This window comes from Fringilla coelebs (assembly GCF_963513975.1).
Source record: "Fringilla coelebs genome assembly, chromosome: Z".
Taxonomy (NCBI): Eukaryota; Metazoa; Chordata; class Aves; order Passeriformes; family Fringillidae; genus Fringilla; species Fringilla coelebs.
This window is the reverse complement of record NC_140031.1, coordinates 59,963,055-59,990,024: the sequence shown is the minus strand read 5'-3', so window position 1 is coordinate 59,990,024 and position 26,970 is coordinate 59,963,055. Positions and strand designations below refer to the sequence as shown.

At 39.9% G+C, this 26,970-nt stretch overlaps 1 protein-coding gene across 5 annotated transcripts in view; it reads left to right on the top strand.

The window, feature by feature from the left end:
- The window catches only part of MOB3B (MOB kinase activator 3B), an 84,493-nt gene that overhangs the window by 41,905 nt on the left and 15,618 nt on the right, over positions 1-26,970 (top strand). For all 5 annotated transcript variants that reach the window (XM_084224663.1, XM_084224665.1, XM_084224667.1 and 2 more), the window contains one exon: positions 24,676-24,878. In XM_084224663.1, coding sequence (XP_084080789.1) covers positions 24,676-24,878 — 203 coding nt within the window. The remainder of the gene's footprint in view (positions 1-24,675; positions 24,879-26,970) is intronic.

The window sequence follows — 26,970 nt, the reverse complement described above, 5'->3', positions numbered from 1 at the left end:
AAAGCACTTTTGCTAACAGACTAAGAAACAAGTCTCAGTGGCTTTCTTCCTCCGTTCTCCATTTCTCAAACTTGCAGGGAATAAAAGGAAATCAACTTAAGTGGTGGCATGAATGGTGGTGGAGGGAGAACTTGAGAGGAGAGGATGTGTTAACTGGCTCTGCAAAGGTTTCAGCATCTCTGCTCAATCTGATGCTGTTTTTGGAGGAAGAAAAAAGTACAGAACACCCACAAGAAGTGGTGTCCCATGTAGGAACTGTAGGGTGGTCTGTCCAATATCTGCCATCTCTCTTGTTCTTGAAGAATTCAGCTTTCCAGCACGTTGTCAGTACATATGTCGTGGGACACTACTTAAATCAGTTTCTCAGTCAATCAGCAATGCCACGACCCCAACTTCTACCCTAACTGAACTTGTGACCTCGTCTTTAGCCACCTTCACAGTACAGTCGATGTCTACAATGTTTAAGTAGGCATGCTGGGGTTGAGCTTGTGCCCAACTCAAAATGTGTGGGAAATGTGATACCTTGAACATGCCTTACCTTAGAAAGTGGGTTTTGTTGAACTGAGCACTCTGCATTCTGCAGTGATGTGTGAATTCCTTTCTGTGATGAACAAGAAGAATAGCTTCTTATGTGAAACCTTATAAAAAAAACTTTGTGTCACAGGCTGCAAGGCAGAATATGTGTAGGAGAAGAATTTACATATCATAGTGACTTTGCAGGTTCATTGTTTGGAACACAAACAAAATAAGATTCACAGGAATAAATTTTTTTCGTGACTACCTCTTGCTTATGTTTTTTTTGCCAAATTGAAGTTGACATTTAAACTCAGAAATATTGTAGAAAACTCATGGTAGTCCCTACTTCGAGAAATGTAGTTTCATCCTTCTGGTCAATTTTATGCACAATCTGGCCAAGGGAAGAGATGTATGTCCTGATGACAGGGTGTCATCAGCTGCACCAGATATATGATAACAATCATCAGAATGAAGTGTGATCATAGAGGCACGAAAATAAAATAATTTAGTCCTAATTTGTTGAAACAACAATCTCAATTTGATTTCACTGTTGAGTGGCTGGAGTGCCACTTAGTGTGGCTCTTAGGGAACACTTGTCAAAGGCTTAAATCTAGGAGAAGATTTTTGCTTCAGACAGAAACATCAATACTATCTTTTAAGTTTCTCCATACTCTTTCAAATAGAAATTTGGCCTTCTAAATTCATATAGATTATGGAAATGGAGCAAAAGCAGAAACTTTAGGAGGGAGAAAACTTATTAGTTGCTTTTAAATTCTCAGGTTCTCATGTCTTTTATAGGTATTTATTTGAAGAAAGTCAAATATGTATGTAGAAAATACTTGGATAAAAAAACATTGTGCAGCTAAAAGCCAAAAATAATGTGGCCAGCAGGACCAAGGCAGTGATCTTCCCCCTGTACTTGGCACTGGTGGAGGCCCACCTTGAATCCTGTGCCTTGTTCTGGGACTCCAAGAAGGGCATTGAGGTGAGATTTCAGAGAAGGGCAACAAGGCTGGTGGAGGGTCTGGAGCACAGGTCTTATGTGGAGTGGTTGAGGGAGCTGGGCGTGTTTAGTCTGGAGAAAAGGAGTCTGAGAGGGGCATTGCTCTCTCCAGCCACCTGATGAGAGGTTGCAGCCAGGCAAGGGTCAGCCGCTGCTCTCAGGTAATCAGCAACGACACAAGAGAAAATTGCCCCATGTTGTGATAGGAGGAGTTTTGATTGAATATTGGGGAAAATTGCTCCATGAAAAGCATTGTTAAGCATTGGAACGAGCTGCCCAGAGAAGTGATTGAGTCATTTAGAGATGCTTAGAAGACATGTAGCTGTCATGTAGAAGGTACTTGGGCACGTGTCTTAGTGATGAACTTTGCAGTGTTAGGTTTATAATTCAACTTGATCTTAAGGGTCTTTTCAAACCTAAATAATTTCATGATTCTTTTATCTTTAAACACAAAGCCAAGAATTATATATTCAGATAACTGAAAAGTTTGTAAGTACAGTATTGATTCTGATAATGCCACAAAGAAAACCATTAAACTTTTCCAACAGGAGTATTTATAGGTGTGATTAAGTCACTTGGATGTTAACCATTAAAAGACAACTGTATTTGTACATTTCTATGCCTAGTTCTGCAGAGCTTCTCTGCCTTGAGGAGCTTTACATGCTCATAGGAAAAAAAGTCAGCAAGAGATTATGAGAAGAAAAATTATTTCCAGAGAAAAGCCATGTAGTATGGCTTCTTCTAGGATGGATTTTTCTGCATCATATTAGTTTGTACTTTCAGCTGAACACTCACTGGTAGTGCTGCACGTAACATGATTAGTCCTTGTTTACATGACTGCATCTTATGTATTTCTTTTCTTCATGAGTGTGTTTGCATGTGTTAAGGCTATACCAAAAAAGTTAAAGGTAGGGATGATGGGGGTCATTCTGAAGGGAGATTATTTCAGAGACTCTGAGTGGCTTCCCTTTAGCTCTGTGGTTGTTGTATGCTCTACTTTTGTGGTATGTGGGCCACTGTATTCCCTCATGCAGAGGATTGTCAATATTCTGTTCCTTAGCTACTCAATACTTTGAGGTAAACAACTTGAAATCTAGACTATGATGTGATCTTGAAAAAGACAGCTGTATTTCTTCTAGTGTATTTTTATTAAGGGTTGTGAGAGGCCTGGGACCTTAACTTTAAGTAGGAAGGACAACAGTTTCCTTTTTGTTTTTGAAACATGTAAGTGGATGCAACTCTGAACATGAACATAAAATGTTGCTTAGGAAGCAGAGGAGGAGAAAAAAGCAGACGTCAGTCTTGCACCATTGTCAGTCTTTGCATTATTAAGGGCAATGCTAATTTTGTTAGAAAACTTTTCTCCAGTACACACAAATGTCCTGCTTATTCACTGTCCCTTTGTCCTTAGAAAAGTGACCGAAGGCTTGCCGTATATATTCCACAAGACTGTGATAGAGTAATTCAGCCATTCATTAAAATAGAGCACATTTAAATTTATGTGCTACATTCAGGAAAAGCTGAATTACTCTTAAAAGCATGTTCAAGTCATCATTGGTTCACTATGGGAAAAGAGCTTGTTCGTGCCTTTGTCATAGCTGTCAAACTATTGGCACCACACAGGATTCACAGCTGGTGCTGTGTACACAAATACTAGTGACACTGCTGTAAAAAATGTTTCTTCATTTAATGTTCCAGTAATGAGTTTAAAGTAATGCGTTTTTTCCCTGTGGAAAAATTTTTTCCTTAAATGGAAAATTGTTTTCCTGTCAAAAATGGGGTTTGAGCATAGAATTGTTCATATTAGCTGGCAGTACTGTAACACTCCCAAGACATGTTTTCTACCACTTCCGAGCTAATGGAAACTTCAAAAAGTAAATAGCTGAAAAGTTTTTGTACTATACCTAGGTCCACACTGAATGGTAGAAAATAAAGTAACTGAAAACACTAGAACAACTCAACAAAAATGGATACTCACCAGCTTATGCTCCATGTTTTGGTAGGGGCAAATGTGTGCTTTGTTCTAGCATAGAAACCTGTTATGTGCCAGGACACTGCCTGACTCAGAAAACCTAAACAAAACTTAGAAGCATTGGTAGGTTATTCCTTTCTGCTTTTATGGGTCTATCCAAGAAATGTGTGTAAAATGCGCTCTTATACATTTTCAATGCCCTGGAAAAATCAAAGCAGAAGCCTTGAATTTTAAATCTTATATATATTTTATATAAAGGTGAGTCCTTGGTAACTGGGAATTGTGTTTTCTCAGTCCACCAGCACAGGCCTTCCTTTGTGACTTGCTTTCTTGCTCATTAAAAATCCATCCTGCCGTTGTTCATGGGAGGCGTACAACTTTACAGGATCATGGTTTTTAAGCCCTGTAGAATTTCATCTACAGTCTCCAATCTACCCATAAGTTACCTCTGTGCAGAGCTGTTATCCCCATGAAAATCTACTTTCTATATGACTGGAATTGCACAGATATACAACAGAATCTAGAATTTATTAATTCTCTTTCATTCTCTTCTTAATGCTGTAACTGACTGTAAGCTGAGCAGTTTTGACTGCTCAACAAACCATCAGCCAACACATTCCAGAACCTGCTTGCAATGAAACAGGAAAAAAATGTGCATCCTGCATATTCTTTTTGGTGTTCAAAGCCAAAAGATTAAAGCAAATCTTATAAATGTATCTGTGGCAGGGCCTAGTGCTTGAACTACAAACAGATCCGATCAGTAAAAGAAAATAATGTGAATAGTTGCCTTCTCTCTTACCTCTTGCAAGCCATGTGGATAGGTGTGCATAACCTGTATTGAGGCAGTAAACTTTACTTCTACCCTAATGTCCAGTGTAGGCTCTGTGTGCCTAAGCAGTGACTGAGAGACACCAGGCAACTGTTACTACCTTGTAACTCACATTAATGACAGGCTCCTCATAGAAAGGCTCTGCAGCCTGACAGTCATTCTTGGGCTGAGTTGTAAGCTCTGTGTCACAGGGGTGAGCAATCTTTATAGGACAAATTCTTTCATTACAGTGCTACAAAACTTACATGTGCATATTGTGGACTGTGGAAATATAAAATAATTTTCAGTGCCCGACACTGTTTTGATGAAACCGCAAGTCATTACACAATTTTTGACTGCACATTTAACCTGAAAGAATTGTTTCCAAGTAGAGAAAAACCACAAAAGCCAAGGCCTAAATTATTCCCTTTTCCCTGAAGACTCACCAGAGATGCTGTCCAGCAGATGATTTTCCACAGCAGTTGCTTCCTCCATGTGCCAGCGTACAAATGAACATAGGAATTTCCTAGAAAAACAGATCTCTGTAGCGTTTCATGTGTCTCCCTTTCCAGAAGTTAGCTTCACTTGGAAAATCCTCTGAGTCATGCTTAGAGTCCTTGTAATAATGGGTATATGTGATACCTGTTCAGTGACTGTTTTGTATTACTGAGCAGAAAATAACACTTGCAGGAAACTCAAAGATTGGGAAAGACCTGACAAATGCTGAGAGCATCTCAGCAACAGTATGGAGTGAAACAGGCTTTACTGACAGTGCTGACACAGGGGATTTTTTATTTCTTTCCATCTCACAGTGGATCATGTCTAGGAATTTCAGAAAGGCAGTGTCATTTCATATGATTGAAAACATACAGTGCAAACTTGTATTTCCTTCTCATAATGTGAATCAGTGGTTGCACTTTGACTCATTTAGAAACAAAAGGATGGTTGCTGAGTAATCGGCAGGAATCAGAGAAAATCGAGATGGGAATAATTAAAGTAAATTAATAGTTGGAGGGGAAAAGGGAGGACAATGAACAGCATATCTTTGATAGACTAACCTCTCATCTAGATATCTAGAAAGAAGTATCTTTTCATTTAAAAAGATGATGTTCAGGTGAACTGAGAAACATTATAGTTTACCAATGAATGTATACTGTCAACATAAGCATGGAGAAATAATAGTGATTGTTATTTTTACAGCATTGACACTAACCAGACTTAACAGAAAAACCACAGTCCTCTAATAGATAAATCCCTGAAGCTGGCTATAGCACTCAGCCACAGAAACAAGTCCGAATCACATGCTGGATGACATAATATCTTTTAGAAAAGTGCCAGTGAATATTTAGGCATTATAACAATACATCTGTTTAGAATTTATATGCTTTAAAATTAGTTGCGTACCATGACTGCCTTTCTTTTGGATTTTTAGGGCTTGGTTTTGTTTGGTTTTTTTTTTTAATGAGATGTAGTTGTTCAAGAGCCCTATAAGTCATGGTAAATGTTCCTATTTCACTTGTCAAATTGAAGGCCAAATCTCAGGTACTCAAAGTAGTCTACATAGTGTATAAGTAGCTGTTCAGGTAGGAAATTCTAAGTAAAAAATATTTTTCTTGAATTGCAGTTTGTTTGTTTGTGGATCCAGAAGCAGGTCACAGACACATGGTAGTGTCAGTGATGGCAAGCGTACTCTTTATCTGTTCCTAAACTCCTAGCTCCCTGTATGCATTTAGAATAAAGAGAATGAAAACGGAAAGGCTTTAGAAAGACTCCAAATCCCATGCATTTCTTGCCCTCCAAGAGAATGGTTGATGCAGTTTCTGGGGGAATTAAAACTGTAGATCAAACAGAAAGATTTTGCCTTGCTATTTGCTTACTCAGAACATATAAGATCATACTTTGAACATTTGGTTCCAGATCCCTGGCTTTTAAATACACAATCTGCAGAAGCAAGGCCAAAGGTCAAAGCAAAGGTCCATTCAGCCAGACAGGCAATGTTCATTGTTCAGTGTAAGAAAGGAAAAGGGAAAGATGCTACTTCCCAATTTTCAGCAGTCCACATGATAGAGATTGTCTTGGAGGAGTCAAAATATTCTCTGATCTGGGGAATTCTGGTAAGAATGAAAATCTCACAAATTGCAATCTTACTGTTGTACCATCGTGGTGACTCCCTGTTTTATGCATTTAAATTTTCTACTGTTTTGGGCTGCATTGAGAATTTCTGCCCATGAATTTTCCTGACAAAATAAAGAGCAGATGTTAAATTGTCCTTGGACAGGCACATGTTGAAAAAATTTTATGTCACAGTAGCAGTCACAGCCAGACCCAATATTTTTGAGCAGAAAGCAATGTTAATTTTAGTATTCAGGTTGAATATCAGTTAAATAACAAGATATATTTTTGCCACGGAGATTGCAGAGTTTTATAAATGTTCCAAGGCATGGCAAAAGGTGTCAAGAAACTTATAAAAATTACAATAATGTAATTGTCTTCTGATAAACCAACAGCAGAAAAAGAGAAAAGATGTAAAAAACCTAAACACAACTGAAGCTTATTGCCTCAAAGAAACTAGGGTTATTCACTCATGTGGACATTTGTCACCAGCATTGGGATAAAGTTTTAGTTTTGCATAGTTTGTGCCTCCTGCAGATAATTGGGTTGTGGGACACTGAGGACATCTTTCTAAAGATTCAGCTGCTTGCGTGTGAGCTGAAAAGTTTGACAAAAAGCAAGCAATGTTGTATGTATTCAAGATGAGAAAATTATCACATGGAATATAGCCTTAGCTAAAATGAAGGTTTTCCTTGTTAATCTCTCCTGTCATCTGTCCAAGCTTACTCTAGCCTGTCTCCTCTTATAAGTCCGCAGCTGTTAAAGCGCACAAAACTTCTTTTCATTCTCAATATGTCTTAACAGTGACTCTTTAAATAAACCATAAAAATCTTTCATTCTGAAAGTGAATGCTGGTGACAACAGGACCTTCCTTGATTTTTTTGAGCAGGTTTTTCTGTATGTTGTGTTTTTATAGGGCTAATTAACAAAAGCTATATTTATTGTATCAGGATGTTGTTTTGTTGGTAGTGCAACTTTCTCTGACATTTTTTATCATTAGGCTTGGTTTCATAATATAGAGGAAACAGAGTCAGGCTCTAAATATCATTGACTTCCAGTGACATTTTTGAATCTAAAATCTGAATATTTTATAAAACCTTCCTAAGACAGACTGATTTTTTATGGCATAACTGGGAGCAATATACTAATGATTTCTGTCATTGGAAGTATTTCAGAATGTTTAGGCCAAAACAAAAAAGATGAAAAAAACCCTAACAGTTCTTTCCACCACTTACAGTCAGCGCCACTTAGAACTTTGGCTGACTGCTTAGCCAAAACTGCCCTAAAGGTCACAGAAAATTTCTTGAACAGGTGGGATTCCCCCCCCCTCAGATGCACACCAGTACTACTGTAGTGCACCAAACCCTGTTTATGCATGGCACAACAAAACTGGATTTCTGCTTTGACAAAAAGTTCTGTGTCAGACAGCTGCAGCAATCATGGAAAAAAATGCAGCCACCTTTGAAAGCTATTTCAGCTCTTGCTTTATCCTGCAGTTAAACCCATAAAAGCTCACTAGAAATAGTAAAAACTAATGAACTGTAGCTCCTTTCAGTATCATGGGGATATATAGCTATAGAGGCCACAAATGGTTTTGAAGGTCTTATTAAAATACTGTTCCTTTAGAGAATTCAGTCCCCATTTCTTTTAATAGTTTGACTTTTGAAATATTTAATTTTTGAACTGAACGAGTCCTTTTTAGTCTTATTGTGTGATACATATTGTAATAATGTAAACTGTCACCTGCTAAATTTTTGGCCCCAGACTGCAAGCTAGATATTTACAAATGTTTCCAGTGGTAACTATAAAACTAGATTTCACTCTTCCAGCAATGAGAAAACAACCTGTCCAGTGTCAAAGACATATTTTGCCTTCACCAAGGTACCTGGCTGAGCATGTGTCTAAGCTGTCTGCATCCCTGAAACTGTTTCCAGTCTCTAGGCTCTGCTGCTGGATAGAAATGCAAGTGTGTGTCCATTCCTCTCTTGCTGTTGGGGAAGGAATTGCTATGTGATTAAGATACCTGTAATCTGTAGCATTTGGTCTAAGTCTAGTACCTAAGTTATTGTCTCAAAGTTCTTCTATAGTTGTGCTAGTCCAGATGGAAGCTGTACAATACAGCTCCAGGTTGGTTGATGGGAACAGGCCTCCTCATCTCCTAAAGAGGTCATGCTTAAGTCACATCCTAGCAGCTCTGATGTAAAGGAGCTTCTTAAAGGCTATGAGTGCAGTGTGCTAAGACAGTGAGCTCTCGGGCACTGATCCTCACATTTGGGGCTGTACTGAACAAAATGGGAGTCACAGAATAATTTGGGCTGAAAAAGACCTCTTGAGATCATCTGGTCCAACCTTTCTGCTCAGAGCAGGGCCATGTACATCAGGTTGTCCAGTCCATGGTTGGAGATTCCACAACCTATTCCAGTTCTTGACCTCCTTCAGAGCAAAAACTCGTTTTGTTGTGGTCAGGTGGTATTTCATGTCTTAATTTGTGCCAGTTGCCTCTTGTCCTGCCAGCTGGACTATGCAGAAGAATCTGCCCCCTCATCTTCATTCTCTCTCATCAGGTACTTACACATATAGATAAAACCCCCTAAGTGTTCTATTTTCAAAGTGAATAGTCCTACCTCTGAGCATCTCTACATTTGAGAAATGTTCTAGTTTCTTCGCCTATTATCTCTCGGGTCCTGCACTTGACACCATTCAGTTAAATCCATACCTCTCTTCTACTGAGGAGCCCAGAACTGGACTGAGCAGTCAGGTGCAGCCTTACCAGGGCTGAGTAGAGGGAAGGACCACCTACCACCTTTGACCTGCTGCTAGTGCTCTCCTTAATGCAGCCAAGAATGCTGTTGGCCTTTTTCACCCTGAGAGCATACTGTTCACCTGTGGTCAGCTTGGTCTGCCAGAGCCCAAATGTTCTCCTCAGCAAAGCTGCCTTCCAGCTTCTCAGCTGCCAAAATGTACTGGTGCCTCAGCTGTTCCTCCCCAGGAACAGTACTGTGCAGTTACCTGTGCTGAACTTAATGAGATTTCTCTCTGCCTATTTTTCCAACCTCTTTAGTCTGTCTGAGGAGCACTGCACCCATATGGTTTATGAATACTCCTCCCAGCTTTGTGTCCTCTTCAAACTTTCTGAGTACTCTGACCCAGTATACCAGGTCACTGGTGAAAAGGTTAAACAGGATTGGCCCCAGTATTTAGCCTCCAGGTATACAGATACACTGACTTGCCTCCAACTGGATTTCAAGCCACTCTTTGGGCCCAGCAGCTCAGCCCACTTTCAATCCATGTCATTGTCCACTTCTCTAACCCTCACTTTGCCAGCATGTCTGTGATGGCAGAGATAGAGTGACTTCAGTGGAGCCAAGTTAAAGAACATCAGCTACTTCCCTCACTTTATCTGCCAAACTAGTGACCTCACTGTAAAAGCCATGAGGTTGGACAACTGTGTTTTCCCCTCATAAATACATGCTGACTGCTCTCAATAAACTTCTTGTCTTTCATGTGTTTGAAAATGTGTTTCAGGAAGATTTTCTCCCAGTAGCTCCCAGAGACTGAGGTGAGGCTCTGTGTCCTGGAGTTCCCCACATTTCCAGCTCAGCCTTCTTGAAGACAGAAGTGATCTTTGCTTTCTCCATTTCTAGGAACATGAGATCACCATGATCTTTCAAAGGTAATCAAGAGTGGCCTTGTAGTAACAGTTCACTCAGCACTTTTTAGGCCCCATGGATTTATGGATGTCAGATGACACATAGCTTAACCTTCCCCTTAGTCAATTCTCCTCCACTGTGGGTAATTATTCTTTTTTCCATACTTTTCCTTTGGTCTTAGAGGCCTTGGGTTTCTAAAGGCACATTTAATTAGTAAAGACTGAGCCTAAGAAGGTTCTGAATTTTCTGTGTCATTTGTCACCAGTTCCCATGCTCCATTCAGCAGCCGACACGTATTTTCCCTTGTTTTTCTTTTGCAGTTTGTTTACTTGTAAAATCCTTTGTTGTTGCTGTTCACATACTTTCCAAGATTTCAGTTCCTGTTAGGAGAAATATGCTAATTGCACATCCATGCAGTCCTCCTGGAAGATTATCATGCTTTATTTTATACTTGTCTGGACAGACCTTTCTTGAACTACAGGAGGTGATCCTTTCATATCAGCCAGCCCTACTGAAGCATTCTTCTCTGCAGGATTTTATCCCATGGCATTCTTCCAGGCAGACCCCCGAAGAGATGGAAATGGCTTTTTGTGTAATCTAAGGCTGTGGTCTTGATTTTTGTGTTGCTATCTCCTTTTAGGATCTGCCCTCCACCACTTTATAGTCACTGCAGCCAAGGCAGCCTCTAACTTTCATGTTTTCCAACAGTTCTTCCATCTTCTTTAAGTATCACACTTGGCTGAGTACCTTTCTTTCTTGGCTCCTCCATTATGCATTCCAGGAGGTTGCAATGCACACAAGTATCCTAGATTACTTGAGTCCTGCTGGACTGTCCTTCCAGGAGATCTTAAGGGTGTTAAGGCTCCCCTTGAGGACCAGAGGCAGTGAAAAGTTCTGCTTGTTTGCTGAAGACATTACCTACATTTTCCTCAGCAGGCAAGCCATAGCACATTCCCACCATAACAGTGCCCATGTTGGTCTGCCCACTAATCTGGATGCACAAGCCCTTCACTGACTCCTGTCCTGCCCCAAGGCAGACCTGTTTGCATTTCAAATGCTCTCACAAAGCAGGTTATTCCCCACATCATCCTACCTGCCTCTCCTTCCTTAAAAGCCTGCATTCCTTCACTGCAGTCCTCTAACTGCAGTCCTTCTGTCAACATTTATAATGTGGTCACTTAGAACAAGTGTTACAGTTTCTGATGTGCATGTAATTACATTTTAAATGGCATTTTGCAGTATAAGCCTTGTTGGCAAACTAGCCTGAATATGACCTGCCAAAATGTTCTCTGCTGTATCTGGTGGATGTCAAACCCCTTCTTCCAAAACCCCTTGAGGCCGTGTAGCTGGTAGCTGCTAGGAGACATAGGCAGGTGGCTCTGGGGAGGAATAACAGAAGGTTCGGCAAGCAAAATCCATTTCCATAAAACCTCTCTGAGTGTAGCTACTTAAACACACTTACTTGTTCAGAAAATACATTTGGATGATATGTCTTGTAGGCAAAGAGAAAAGGATAAGATGGAAATACAGATTATGAATCAAATCCCAGATAAATTTTAAATTATTTAAAACTGAAAATTGCCTTCACTGTAGTATGCCTGACTACGAAAACTAGAATATTGAAGATCAGGATTACTGATTATTTTTGCTTTTCTTTTTTCTTCATAATATTATCTTCTAGACTAGAACAAATAATATCTTTCTCTTGTTTATATTTTCACTCTTCTTGGCTGCAATATGTCCCCGCATTCTCCTCTATAATGTATATACTCATCTGGTCTAGATTTATTCAGCCAGATAGGAATTTGAAGCTGTTATCTTCCACCACCAGTTCTGTTACCCAAAGAATAAAGTTTTGACTAGCAATCTATTTGTCAGAATATGACCCCAAAAGACAGGTAGGGCAACTTCAGGTACTCTTTGCAGAGCAAAATGGACACTGCTTTCTTTTTTAAACTTCCAATTGTTAATTCCTATTGACTATGATAGACAAAGACACCAGGGCAAGGTCTCTCAGCTGTAGACCGAGACACTAATTCAACCAGCCAGCCTCTGCAGGCTTTGGCAGATGGCTCCTTCTTCGTACTGCATCTTTAATGGCCCATTTCCCCTTGTTGGACAGGGACAAGCTGTAAAATTACCTAATGGTGCTTAAAGACTATTAAACTAATCATCTGCATACCGCATTTGAACTCTACACAGTGTTTTTTTTCTAACGTGGTTATTCCGAGAGAGCCACAAAGTTTCCAATGTATATTTCACTTGCGTTCTAATGTCATCTACAGTTTGAATTGGGTTTTTTTTTTCTTTTTTTTTTCAAGCAGAAGCATGAAACACTCTTAATGTTTACGTTTAATGCTGGTGGTCTCAAAGGAAAAGGAAAAGCTTGGAGTAGCTTTTAAATTTCCAGAAATTATTAATGATTTGATCATGTGACTGTGTGAATGGCAGACTCACAAGGTTCTTTGGATAAGCCTTACAGTGGATGCTGGGAATGTGTAAGAGGCAGCACATAATTCCCACCAATGGACAATCTCAATCTAATGCCATACTCAGCATTAACTTCTAGGAGTGAGGCGAAACTTAACTGCCTGAAGGAATAAAGTACAGTGCAGTCAGAAAGTTTTAAGACTTTTCTGTGGTCTTGAAAGTGGGAGGAGATGTTTACAAAAGTCATATACACCAAGGGCACCAGATTAGTCTTGATGATGCAATACACATGAGCACTAAGTTGAAATAGCAGAAAATGGCTTAACTGCCGTACGAATAACTGCCAAAGAAAGTTGAGCAAGCCAAGATGTTATGAGTGGGTGAGCTGAAAGAATAAAGAGCAAGACCCCAGAGAATGCTGAAATAGATTGCACTCCAGCTTCAGTGACCACTGAAATTGGTCGTCCAAGAAAAATATAAGCATTCATGTTAATGCGGTGCTACTGCAGGGAATGAAACAATTCATTTTCTTATTGTTGCTGTACTTTAGAATTGGATGATGGATGCCAACTTAGGGAAGGATTCAGTTTGTATTAACCCTGTAATTAATCTGTAAAAAAGAAAAATTTACTCCAGTGAAATCAGGCACCTCTCTTTTTCAGCTGAATTTGATGATAGAGCAAATTAACTTATTTTTGGCTAGTTATATCTTAAAATAACCCTTTTATTTGTTCTCTTTCAAAACTTTTGATCCAATTGTGCATTTGATGTTTATTTACTTATTTTTCTTCAAAATTTTACTTGGCTCTGAATGTGTCTTACAAAAGTCATTGGTCTAGGTCTAGTTATTGAATCTTTTGAAATTGTTTCTGTAACTGTCCTTTGCTAATGACATTAATATATTCTTATTCTGCTTAGGTTTTTTTTCTTTGAAAGAGGTAGGATACTTTTGTTTATTGATTTTCCAGACATATTTTCAGGGAAATTAGTGGCTAAGCTTTCTTTGATTTCTAGGTACCAGATGGACCTCATGGCATCTGAACAGTCAGATGTTATCTATTAATGACATACTGGAATAATCTGTTTAAATTATAGTAGCTCCTTTTACACAGACAATAGGTAGGTTTTGAGTGCCCTGTAAATCCAAGCATCTTTGGCCTATAGTTGTCAGTTAACATAAATGTTATGGGGCATATGCAATCAAAATATTCAAATTCTCTTTATATCATTTGTGTTCCTGGTTTGGAATTATGCTGGACCCTGTCAGTCAATGATAGCTTTTCTGCAGCCTTCCCTATATTCCTGTGTTTGGATTTGCATGTGTGTGTGTGTGTGCGTGTGTGTCCCCACTGATACAACCTAAAATTTCTTGGAAATTGCTGTCACCTGTGAGTGTAAACTCCTGTGTACTCTGGTTCCTTTTCTGGAATTATTTGAAATGGCTTTCCTTTCATGAATCATCTCCTCATATGCACTGAGAATATTGTCATACACATACAAGCTTCGTAAGTTGGCACAAAGAGTCAGAAAACACCTTGCATTAGAGAACATAAGGGCTGCAGTGTGAGGAGTTAAAGTTGCCTATTTTCTCTGATGGCCCACTGAAAATGAATTTAGCATTTATGAGAATCATCTTAAGAGAGAATTTTTCTTTTGAGATATTAATCTGTCAACTACAACTGCTTGTTAGTATCATGCTGAGTTTTGTCAGATGTGGGGCCAGTTAACTGCTGGAATTTCTGTGTGCTGTGGACAGGAAGTCTGAGTGCATCACCAAGACTGTGCTGCTTGCTATTCCTGATAATGTTTCATTTTGCTGCTTTTTGCAGCCCTTCTGGAGGGGGGTCCTTAGAAGAGCATGTGTCTTCCAGTGTCCCTGTGAAATTAATGGGCAACTGGAATGTTTGGTATTGAAGACATCAGGAGTTAGCGAAAGTAAAAGCTGTGCTATGGTACATTCAGCATGGAAAGCCAAAACCACATAATTGCACAGAAATTGTCAGTTCATTGTAAGTATTGTATGAACAATTAAAATGTAGGGGGGAATGCTTTTCTATTGATAACTTGGCCAGGCTCCAGTGTTGTACAAATCTACACACTTTTTCCTTACGTTCATTCAATGGGTTAATAAATTCTCTTTTCCCTTCCTAAGGTGTTATCGTGCCAAATGGCTGCTATATTTTCTGTCCCAGAAGAGGCTGCATTTTGCAGTTCACCTGCACTATGGTTTCTGCTCTCAGAAGTATTGTAATGGTTTTCCAAGCTAGTTTAGGATATATATATATATGTACGTAAATGTCATACAGACTTGCTCAAATGCAGCAATCCAACAAACTTAATTTTGTTACTATATGGAAAATGAATCTTCCATGGCAGATGAGTTATACTGACACGTAATCATGACTCTGCAGCTTTTTATGTCAATGTTCTCTTTGCCTTGAAGAGTTACAGAGCTGTTGTAATGGGTTTATCAGGCTGATTAATGTCTGGAGTAAAACTACCTTTGCTTGGAACAGGCAGCAAGCGTGTTTTGCTCTGTGGCATTGCAGAGTTTCTCTTTTGTTCCTCTGAAGCAGCAGCAGCAGCAGAAGTAATCAGTAACAGGAAGGAGGTAAGATTGCAGTCACGTAGCAGCCTTTGTAAATCTGCTTCAAGTCCAAGGGATCTGGTTTATGCAGGGCAGGAGTTTAAGTCTCTGTATTCTGATTTCAGGGATAGTTTAATTCAGTTGCTTTGCATACTGCTTCACAGTATTTGCATTATAAGATTGGTCTTGTGGTGAAATCGACAATTAAATGGCAGATTTTAGTGCCGTCACCCATTTCTTGAAATAGAGCAGCAGAGAGAGCTGTTAGGGATGTTCAAATGCTGCAATGCTTCCAATAATTTTCTGATTTATAACCTGTTGCCTTTAGAGTTCTCTTCAGGACAGCACATGAATACTTCTGTTGAAGAACTGACAGTGGACTTGCCTGCTGATTTATGTTACTGAAGAGTAACACTGTTAGAGGTGTTCCCATTTAAAAAGAAAGTAGTACACCACTTTGCTAAGGAAGCCATATAATCCCAAGAGTGTTTTCCTTCCTTCTGTTCCTTCTGATTTGACAGCAGAAGGGAAGGCAGTATCATGACAATATAGGTGCATGGTAGTGTAGATTATCCTAATATTTTGCAGCTATCTACTTATTTATTTGAGGAACAAAGTCCAGCAAAACTAACATTGTTTTCATTGGCCTTTCAGACAGACACTTCCTTGACTAACACACTGTGAAAACATTACACATAGGCTTAGCTCAGGATAGATGCTTTCGCAGCAAAGGACATTTTTTGGAAATTTTTGTGCTTTCAGGAGGAAGAGTGGAATTATTTGAATCAGCTAACTTCTCAACATTGTTCGATTCTGGTAACTCTGTTTTCTTTACAGCTATTATAAAATTGGAAACAGTTCTTACTTTACCAGGTTGTTACATTTTTAAGCTGTGTTTGCAATAGAATAGTGTCAATCCATTTGACAATGGAGAACACAATCTTTTTTTCCCCAACGTGTATTTTTAAAAAAGAATGAATTATGATTGTAGCTTTTAAAAGGATTTTCAAATGTGCATCAAAATTTCTGTGCACAATTGCCAAAGGACTTAACAGCTACTCTTGAGTAGAGCAAGACTTCAGACCACACAAATACAGAAGGTAAAATTGGTCATGCATCTGGATCACTGAAGGTTTAACTAGGCAGTCATTTTCCTTGCTTGTTACTGATAGGAGGACTGTGGGCCAATTGAGAACTGCAGGTAATGTGGCTGACAAAAGGCCAAGTTCTCTCTGGCTCCTCAGCATTGTCTTTCTGTGAACTTAGTCATTCTGATTCTTGCCTAGAGAAAACCAGGCAACAAAGACCATGTATATTATGACTTTTCTTCTGTTTCTTCTCTCACTTGTGCAATTGACCTACTCCAGGGACATTGTGATGCATATTGAAGTAAAAATATTCAAGATTTTTATGTCAAATGAAATAAGCTTTTTGCCTGTGGCATTCATCTCAGATGTTTAGTTACCCTCCTTTATCCCCACCTAAGTTAAATTCCTTAACTTTTAATCTCTCTTTCTTAATCCATCTCTTTTTTTTTTCATTATGCAAATAACAGGGTTTTTATCAGCAGGATTTAAATTAGGACATTCATCATGACATTAAAACATCTGTGTTTTAAACCAGCAAACAATTAGCTTACTGGTAATCACTGTGCGAGATGCTCAGCATATTTCCATGTCATTGTGACCAGCTTTTTGAGAAGATAGGAGTTGTAATTGTGCCTTTGGAGAGTGAATCATGAGAGGAGGGTCATGACACTCTCTGCAGTTATGCAAGTGGAATATACAAAGAAATAGGGCACAAGATCAATGTCATGATTCGCTTTTGTAGCACTGTGCTGTTAGTCTGCTTGATGATGGGTAGAGGAGGTCTGGATCCTCGCTCTAGCACAGGAACAGATTGCCTGATGGCAAATTAAGAAAATGTAACGAATGAAGTTGATAGCCACAGAAAGCCATGGGTATCTGTCTGATTTCAAAAAGAAAAGGAAAATCCTTCTATTTTCTGAGGATATAAGAAAGACCTTAAGTCTTTCTTAAAACCTTTAGAAATATATTGGGCCAGTTGAGTTTTGTAAGTTTTAGAGAGCCCTGCTTTATGTGAGAAGTAGCCTTTCCAGCAAGTCAACAGAAGCAAAAAGATCAAAGGTGTTGTATTGCACTAAATAGTTTATTTAGTTATTGTTTTGCACTGGGTATATTAGGTCATGTGGATGGTTTCTCCCCTCCCCCATCACATGGTCTCTCCCTCACACACCCCCCTGTTATGCACACCTGGTGGTCTGTCCCATGGGTACCTGTCCCCACCCCCTTCCCCTTGGGTATAAAACTCCACTGCAAGGGTGCCACGCGCTCTCTTCTACCTGGGTGGTCACTGTCACCAGAAGTGTCCTGTCCCCAGCCAATAAACAGGATACTCGTTCCCATGTGGAGAAGAGCGCTTCTCGTCTTTTATTTTCGTCTATGCAAGTCCGTGTGGGCTAGAGTCTGAGCTAGCCGGATTTGGACTCATATAAAGCCCAGGAACCCACGGATTATTGCACAAAGGAATATGGGGAGACTGGCACGCTGGGGAAACAGTGTGGTTGTTCTACTATGGTGCTGTGGTCCACAAACAGATATGCTGCTTCAAAGGCTTTATATATCCATGAACAAGGCCAACAAGGAGAACCTCACCATCAGCACTTTACTGTAAAAAGAAACACAGAATTGTAGTGGGTGACTCTCTGTTAAGGGGCACTGAGTTGTTCATCTGCTGGCCTGATAGACAGTCATGAGGGGCATCCTGCCCTCCAGGAACTGGGATCCATGGTGTTGCCAAGAGGGTACCCTGACTTGTCATAGACCATAATCCCCATCACTTTTTCATATGGGTACAAATAATGCCACAAGCCAAAAAATAGGTGGGATCAAGGAAGACTAAAAAAACCTGGCAAGGCAGGTGAAAAATATCGCAAGTCATCCCCATGCCCAAGTCATCTCCTCATCTGTCCTCCCTGTTAGAGAAATCAGGACAGCCAGAGGCAGACACATTGTTCGAATCAATGTGCCTGTTTGTGGCCAAAACCATCAAGAAGGTTTTGGCTTCTATAACAGTGGGCTGTGGTTTTATGGTTTTTAGCCTGTTATGGGGACAGGGATCCCCCTGGCTAAAACAGGCAACAGAATCATTGGCAGCACTCTGGCCAGTCTGGTGAGATGGGCTTTAAACTGAAGGACTTGGGAGGCAGGGTGCAAATGGCAATGATTGTGCCATTGCTTCCTCCTGGGGAGCAGGTCATAGCAACCACTGCAGAGTCAGATGTACCTTGGCTGCCCCTGGAGTTGAGGATCAAAGCACAAAGCACATTTTGGATGCTTATGGCTACGGTGAATCCTCTTACACCCCTCCTGGGGAATGTGGCTTCTTGATTATATTATTTTATGTATATAAAATAGACAGATAGATAGATAGATAGATAGATAGATAGATAGATAGATAGATACATACATACATACATACATACATACATACATACATATTACTGCCTGCATACAAATGGATGCAGCATGGGAAATAAATAAGAACTGGAAATGTATGTGTGTATATGTTCACAGGGCCATGATCTCATTGCAATTGCTGAGACATGGTGAGATCGCACCCATGATTGGAATATTGCCATGGATACATATGATGGGAATCTGCCTTTTCGTAAGGACAGGTCAGAGAGGTGAGGTAGTAGAGTTGCTCTTTATGTGAGAGAGTAACTGGAATGTATCAAGCTTTACCCAGATGAGAATTTATGGGTAAGAATTGAGGGACAGGCACAATTTGGGTGGCACTCTTGTGGGTGTTCACCATCGGCTACATAGTCAGGGGAGGAAGTGGATGAGGCACAGGCTCTGGTTCTCCTGAGGGATTCAGCCACCCTGGTATTTGCTGGAGGGGCTACACAGCCCAGCACACACAGACTGGGAAGTTCCTGCAGTTTACTAAAGATAGGTTTTTGATGCGAGTGGTGGAGGAGCCAGCAAGAAAAGGTGTGTTGCTGGACCTTGTATTAACAAACAAGGAGTTGAAAACATAAAGGCTGGGGGCAGCCCACCCTAACAATTCTGTGATCTCTCACCAGAGCATTTGGGTGCAATTTTTCTGCAGGAGTACATCATCCCTTAGTACAAAAGTGGCGTGTACATCCCACACTCCTGAGAGGTACAGGAGCAGTCATATTCACAATGCTTGTTACCATGCCTATCTAAGCCCCACTGTATTATTTCCCAATTGCATATGTAATTCTGAGTTAAAGGAATTTCTGCTGTGTGACTGAAACATTGGAAAGCTGTTTGCACATTCTTGGAACATACTGGGGAACTCTAGACCTTCAAATGCCAACTTAACCAACTTACCTTAAATGATCCTTTTGTTACTTTTTTCCATTATGGCAGCACTGTGGCTCATTCTACATATGACTCAAGGCTGCCATTTCACTCATTTAGAAATACTTTCAGAAAGAATCAACTAGCTCAAAAATTTCAGTAACATCTTTTTTTTTGTCTTTTAATAACCGTAACTGAGCAGTCTGGTTTGGTAGGTTTATGTTCTGTCTCTTTACAGTTTCACATTGCAGAAAACAATACAGTCAGTCTTTTAACTGGATTAGAAGGGGAAGGGGTAAGGCCAGTCTCTCTAGAGATGAGTCTGAGGGTGACTTACCAGAGTTGGTGCAATGGATAGCCCAGCTGAAGTGCACCTACACCAATGCACATGGATAACAAACAGGAGAAGCTGGAAACCAGTGTGCAGCAGGAAAGCTATGATGTGTTTGCCATCATGGAAACTTGGTGGAATGACTCCCATGGCTGGAGTGCTGCAATAGATAGCTATAAACTCTTCAGAAGGGAGGTGGGCAAAGCAGCAAAGGGGTTGGGGTAGCACTGTACCTTAGGGAGTGTTTTGATTGTATTGAAAGTGATGATGATGGAGATGGCAAGATTGAGTGCCTATGAGTGAAGATCAGGGCAAAGATCAGCAGGGCAGGTGGTGGGAATCTGTTAAACCACTCAACCAGGATGAACAGGCTGATGAGGCATTCTGCAAGCACTGGGAGAATTCTCACAGTCTCCAGATCTAGTACTTGTGGGCAACTTCAATTTGCCAAGTTTCTGCTGGAAATACAACACAACAGAGAGAAAGCAGTCTAGAAGGTTTCTGAGTGTGTAGAAGACAGCTTCCTTATACAACTGGTAAATGAGCCTACTAGAGGTGGTGCTCTGCTAGATTGCTTGACTGTAAACAGAGAAGGACTGGTGGGTGATGTGGTGGGCAGTGGCTATCTTGGGCATAGTAACCATGAAATGTTAATTTTCAATAGTGGGTGAAGTAAGGAGGAGCACCAGCAGAGCTTTCACCTTGGTCTTCCAACAGGCAGACTTTGGCATGTCTAGGAGATTGTTTGACAAGAGTCCTTTGGGACTCAGCCTTGAAGAGCAATGGAGTTCAGGAAGGATGGATGTGTTTTAGAAAGGAATCATTAAATATTCAGAAGCAGGCTGTCCCCACATGTAGAAAGACAAGTTGCCAGGAATACGACTGACCTGGTCAAACAGAACTTCGGCTGGAACTTAGGGGAAAAAAGAACTCTATTGTCTCTGGAAGGAGGACAAGGTAAGTTCACAGGATTATCAGGATGCAGTAAGACCATGGATGGAGAAGATTAGAAGGGCCAAGTTCTAGCTCAGCTAGAGCTTGATTTGGTCTTCAGTTAAGGACAATGAAAAAACTTTTTATAAATACATTGGCAGCAAAAGGAGGGCCAAGGAGAGTCTCCATCACTTGTTGAGTGCAGAGGGTAGTGTAGTGACAAAGAATGAGGAAAAGGCTGATGTACTTAATGCCTTTTTTTTGTCTCAGTCTTTGATATTAAGATCAGGCGTCCTCAGGATATTCAGTCCCAAGAGCTGGAAGTTAGAGACAGGGAGCTGAGTGAAGCCCAAATAATCCAGGAGGAAGTGGTTAGTGACCTGCTATGCCAGTTAGACACAAGTCTGTGGCACCTGGTGGGATCAACCCCATAGTAATGAGCGAACTGGCAGAAGGACTTGCCAAACCCCTCTCAGTCATCTACCAGCAGTCCTGGTTAACTGGAGAAGTTCCAGCTGACTGGAGGTGGGGATTGGTCGCAGTGCCTGCAGTGAGAAAAAGGAGAAGGATATTGAGAAAAGGAAATTGCCTTAAGCTGAGACAGGAGAGATTCAGATCAGTAATTAGAAAAAAAAAAATTCTGCCAGGTGGTCAGGCACTGGAATAGGTTGTCTGGGGTAGGTGGTGGAGTTGCCTGGAAGTGTTGAAGATGCACCTAGGTCTGGTGTTGGTGATGTGGTTTAGTGTTTAGAGACTACAGTCATAGTTCTGGGTGGACAGTTGGACTGGATGATCTTGTAGGTTTCTTCCAACTTTGATGATTCTAAGCAAAGACTGCTGTGGCTGAGATGAAGGACAGAGAACAGGCTTCTTAACAAATCAAATGAATCTATATATAAGTTATTCCAGTCCCAAGAGACACTTGCAATTATTCTGTTCTGTGGCCGATTTATTTATAACTGTAGAGTTGCAATGGGAACAAAACATGAGGCCAAGTTCTGACCTCAGAATATAAATCTAGAATAGTTTTGCTCTGATTTTTTTTGATTTTGATGACATTACTTGGAGTTCATTCTATTGTAATTGAGGTCAGAATCTGTTCTCTTTTATCTAATTTTAAGCACAAAGAGCAGCAGGGTGTATGTTCAAAATAGGGTTGCAGACACCTCAATATGCGCATTTGTACCTTGAGGCTGACCAGATTTTGAGTCTCTTCTGTGTGCCAGGGACAGATAGACAGACTGACATGCTCCCCAAGACTGAGGAGTGTAGGTAGCTTGCCAAAAAGTTATCAGTTGTTTACAGTTATACTAGGAGATGCTTTTTAACTCTTTAGGGCACTGTGTCAGTTTGTAAATCAGTTTTGCTGGAATGTGAAAGAAACCAGAGAGCCACTACCAATTCTGCTGTGCCCAGATGATATATTAGTGATAGCAGCAATGTTTCACTGTTTATTTAAGAGTAAATGAATCATATACAACTCCACAAAATAGGAGAGATTCTGCAACAGCAAGAGAAACTACGTGACTGGTCTGAAACTTTGATTCATGTGAGGAGCAGTGGGAAACATTGAAAGTTTATTGTGAATCCTAGGTTGTGCTATACCAGCTATTTTTTAAAATGTGTTGTTTACATTTTCTCAAATTGACTGTGTAATACATATAAAAAACTGTCAGGTGAACATCCTCCCTTGCAGCAGAAACAGTGTTCTGTGCCTTTTGCAGTTACTGCCTGTATCTGTGAAGTGAGAACATAGCTTGAAGAGAAATTAAAGAATTTGTCAGCTTGGTTTATTCAGAGTGTTTTAGTCAGTTATTACAGAAGTACGAATGTCTTCATTACAGCAACATTCTTCAGTAACAATTATGTGTCAGTCCTTGGAAGATGAAACTAATTATTCTCCATTTTGGAACATATTTGTCTGGATTACAAAATACAGTGCTTTCAATAATTAATCTCTCAGTTCAGCAAGCCAGCTTGCAGTGAAAAGTGCCAGTCATTCCCTTTCCCCCTTTTTAAAAACTGGATATATTCTTGGGTATATTTTTAAATTTCTGGTATGGGTATATTTTACAGTATATTTTACAGAAATGTAAAGCAGGTTGCTGCTATAATAATTCCTGAATTTAGGCATGCTCTGATGGCTGGAAAGTGTTAATGAGCAACTACTTGGAGTTCCTATTGTGTTTTTGATAGAGTATGTTTATTTTGCCCTTGGAAATAACAGCGATTGTTATAATCCAGGTGCTTGGCTAATTGTGTGGAGTCGTGATTTAAACATTGCCAAGACATCTGTACATACTGTCATTTCTGAAATTTAACCATGTCTCTGCTCATGTCTTGAGCAGTCAAGCCTTCTCCTCTGTAACCTTCCATAATAGCTTTAGCATTTATATGAATGGATTTGACAATAAAAAGCAAACATTTCTTAAGAAGATAAAGTAGCTGTGCTTTGATAGATGCAGCTATTTTTCTGATCCTTTGTATATCAGGAATAAGAAGGGCAGCACTGCATGTCTACAAGCTACTTAAAATTATTTTAAAAGGGTTTTGAAATATCTGGTGAACCCAGTACAGACCAAAAAAACCCAAGACATTTCCCAACATTATCTGCACCTCAGCAATGGCAAATGTAGAAGCAGTTCAGGTTTACTTCTGCAGGCTGATGTCTTTCCCTACTCACATGCTGATGGACACACCAATGTTAATATGCCAGTGGGTATATCCTGGTACCTCCTTGGCCAGGGATTCCAAAATAAGATGCATGTTTATGTTGATCAAATGCAGACTGGTTACAGCGTATTTGATAATTTATGTCATCTGTAATAAAACATCTGGTTTTGGTATGGAAATTCTCTCTGTCCTCACATCACCCTCAGTGAAACTAGGCAATTTGTCTGTCAATTCACCACTCTTACAAGTGCTGAGCAACATTTAACAGGAGACTAAAATTTGAAAACCAGAAAGCTTGCAAAAGTATTAGTTTAGTACCTCCACCTTCTTTCTGCCATTTTTTTCCTGTTCAGAGCATGAAATGGGCTTTTAGGCAATATGGAAATGCTTGGCTATGAGGGTTTTTCTCATTTTTTCAGAAGCAATAGCCACATTTATGTGGCCCAGATCCATCTAAAGTGTGAATTTGATAACTAAAAAAATCAGGAAACTGTGCAACAAAGCAGAGTAGCAGTAAAGTTCCAAGTATGGCACTAAAATTATGTCTGAGAGACAGTCATAAAAGGAGATGAAACTTTAGGATTTTGGGGATAGTTTAGTGGCACATAACTCCATGCAAGATCAGTCTTTAATTGAGAGCAGTTCTGAAGAAATTATTTGTGCCTCTTTATTGATGCCTTACAGTTTGTTAGCAAATAGTGCTTTTGCAGCTGCTTTGGAATTTCCAGGTACAAAGTAGTGTAACTTTAAAAGTGTTTTGAAAGAGTCATTCCTGTATCTCTTAAAGAGATTTTCTATTAAAGGAGCAGTCAGATTGGTACATGTAACTGTGAGGAAGTTGAAAGCACAAGGGTCCTTCTGTCAGTTATTACATTTGTTATTAAATTTGATGCTGTGAAATGCTGCTGTTGAGAAACAGGAAGTGTGTTACTTCTAAGCGCTCTGTATGTATCACTTTGGGGAACAGTTACTGCATGATGTATATCCATTGATGTGAATAGTTAGGTGTGCACTGTGGTGAAAATCACCTTTCTGAATGTTATAATACTGGATGGATTAATCAAATTATATATAGGAAAAAAATAACTTGTTCCTGTCAGTTCAATCCATTAAAGTTGTTTATGTATTTGGCTATCTTTGGTGCTAGTTGTCAAATAAATGCATGCATAAAGTGATCTTCTGGATTGGAGAGGAGGCCTAGGAAGTCATAACCTGGTTGCAGTTACAATCTCACACTTGGCTGTAAAGTTTTGTCTTGAGAGGATGACAGGATGGCTATGACAACCTTGCCTTCTCTATTCACAGGTGTTCCCTTTCCAAAGAACTTTCTGCAGATCTGCAAGAAGATACTCTGTCGGCTTTTTCGGGTGTTCGTTCATGTCTACATCCATCACTTCGACCGTATCATCCTTATGGGGGCTGAGGCCCATGTCAACACCTGTTACAAGCATTTTTATTATTTTGTGACAGAGCTCAACCTCATAGACCGCAAAGAACTGGAGCCTTTGGTAAGTGTGGGGTCTGGGCAAAAGCTCTAGGAAATTTTCCTCCTCCCTTCACCAAGACTTTCTCATCCTTGCTATAGTGAGTTTCCTTTAGGAACAAGGGTTTTATTCAACACAGACAGTTTAACATTCACAGACAGTTTTCATTCAACACAGACTCTGCCTTTCTGCATAGACCCATTCCTTCTGCTGCAGTATTTGTGAAATCCGTAGTAGGCTCTGTAGAAAGAAAAAGGTGCAATGTATGTTGTATGGAAAAACATAAGGTAGAAAATCCTGGCATTTGAAAATAGAAGTTAATTTTTCTTTTGCTTCCTCCTGTACTATATACTTAGAATATAATTTTGTTCTGTCCGTTTTCACTGGTCAGTAACAGCATGGCAGTGAGTCATAGGAGTCACTTAAATGTGTGTAAAGGGAACAGTTATCTCTATAAAGTGAGATTTCTTAAGTCCTTAAGTAGGACTTAAGGTTTGTGAAGGTATTGAGTGTGTTAGATCCAGAGCACACTCTGAATCTAAGTGAGATAGATGAAGTGAGACAAAGGTTCAGATAATTAGCAGTGTAACAAAACCAGACACTTCCCTGTGGACTGAAATAGATGAAAATTAAAATTATTGTTTCCAGAAGCAAGGGCCAAGAAATGGAAATGCTTTTCCTGTTACTTGCAAATGCAAATTTAAAAAAATTATAAGCAGAGAAGGAAAAGTAAGGAACAATTCAGAAAGCAGTTCAAATCCGCACTGAGGGTGTTTAGCCAACTTTAAAAAGGATCAAGGAGACGTTTCCCCATAGGTTAGAGTTTGGACTATACTGTATCATACAGCCTATTAGGAAGTGCTGGAATTGCTGGGTTGTTTTTTGGGGTTTTTTTTGCACAGAATCACAGGACAGCTGAAGTATTGGCTGGCACCTGTGGATATCATGTAGTCCAAATTCCTTTGTTACCTAGAAAGGGTACCCAGCGCCACATCATGTTTTACTTGTTTCATATAAAGGCACATTGCAAGGCCATGTGTAGCACAATTGATATAAAACAATTCTGAAAGTGTGTCAAAGTGATGATTGCCTGCATTTCTGCCAGAATTGGAGCTGTTGCAGGTGTAGTTCTTCTATATACTTGAACTGGTTGGAGGAGAGTCTGTGAACTAAGACAAATTGTATCATCTTGTTTTCAACAGTTTGCAAGGCCCCTGAAAGACACTTCTTTGGCCTGTATTGATAAGCTGAAATGTATCTATGTTTTTCTTCTTTTCTTCTTCTAGGAGAATTTAATATCCTATATAAATATGTCCTAAGGGGTAGAAGGCAGCCCTGCTAAAGAGTGTTTTTCTACCAGCCTAGCGATGCTAGGTTAGCCTGTAGCTATTAAAAACTGAAGTTGAATCATAAGCAAGTTACAAATCAGAATATTTCAGATAGGAATTGAGGTGATCTTAAGTCTATTACAAGAGAGGACAAAAATGGTTTAATGCTGCAGTTAGTGGGTATCAATACCCCTGCACAAAGTTGACACATAGGGACAGAGTGGTGCAGGAGGTTACTCAAGCCCAGCAGCAGAGCAAGATGGGAATGTGCTCCAGTTGTTATGTGCTTTGCTTTTGTATTCCTCCCTTCACAAAATTATCCTTGGAATCACTGTATGATTATTAACTTTGCTGGGATTCACCATCTCCCAAACAAATGTTTCACTTGCTTCCCTCTTCCTCTCTGTGACTTGGGTGGGTGCGAGCAGTATGGAAATGAGGAAAAAAAACATGTCTGTATTTTTCTCTTCAGCTGAGCAAGGAGAAGGGAGGGAATTGCCAAACAAAGTAGGCATTACAAAGAGTCTTGAATTTTAATGTGGTAGTTGAGGGCAACCTGTGGACTGCCAGGTTCACCATGACAGGAAATGAGCCTGCATTATCTCCCTTAATTAGCAAATGGGCCAAGAGATTATTAAATAAACAGACTGCCACATGCTTTAATAAATGGGAAGAAACTGATTTATCAACATAACTTAAAGAAGGGAGAATAATTCGGGAAGTTGGCAGTAGATGAATCATAGTATTAGTCTGTGGGACTTATGCTCTATGTTTAAAATAGATGTTAT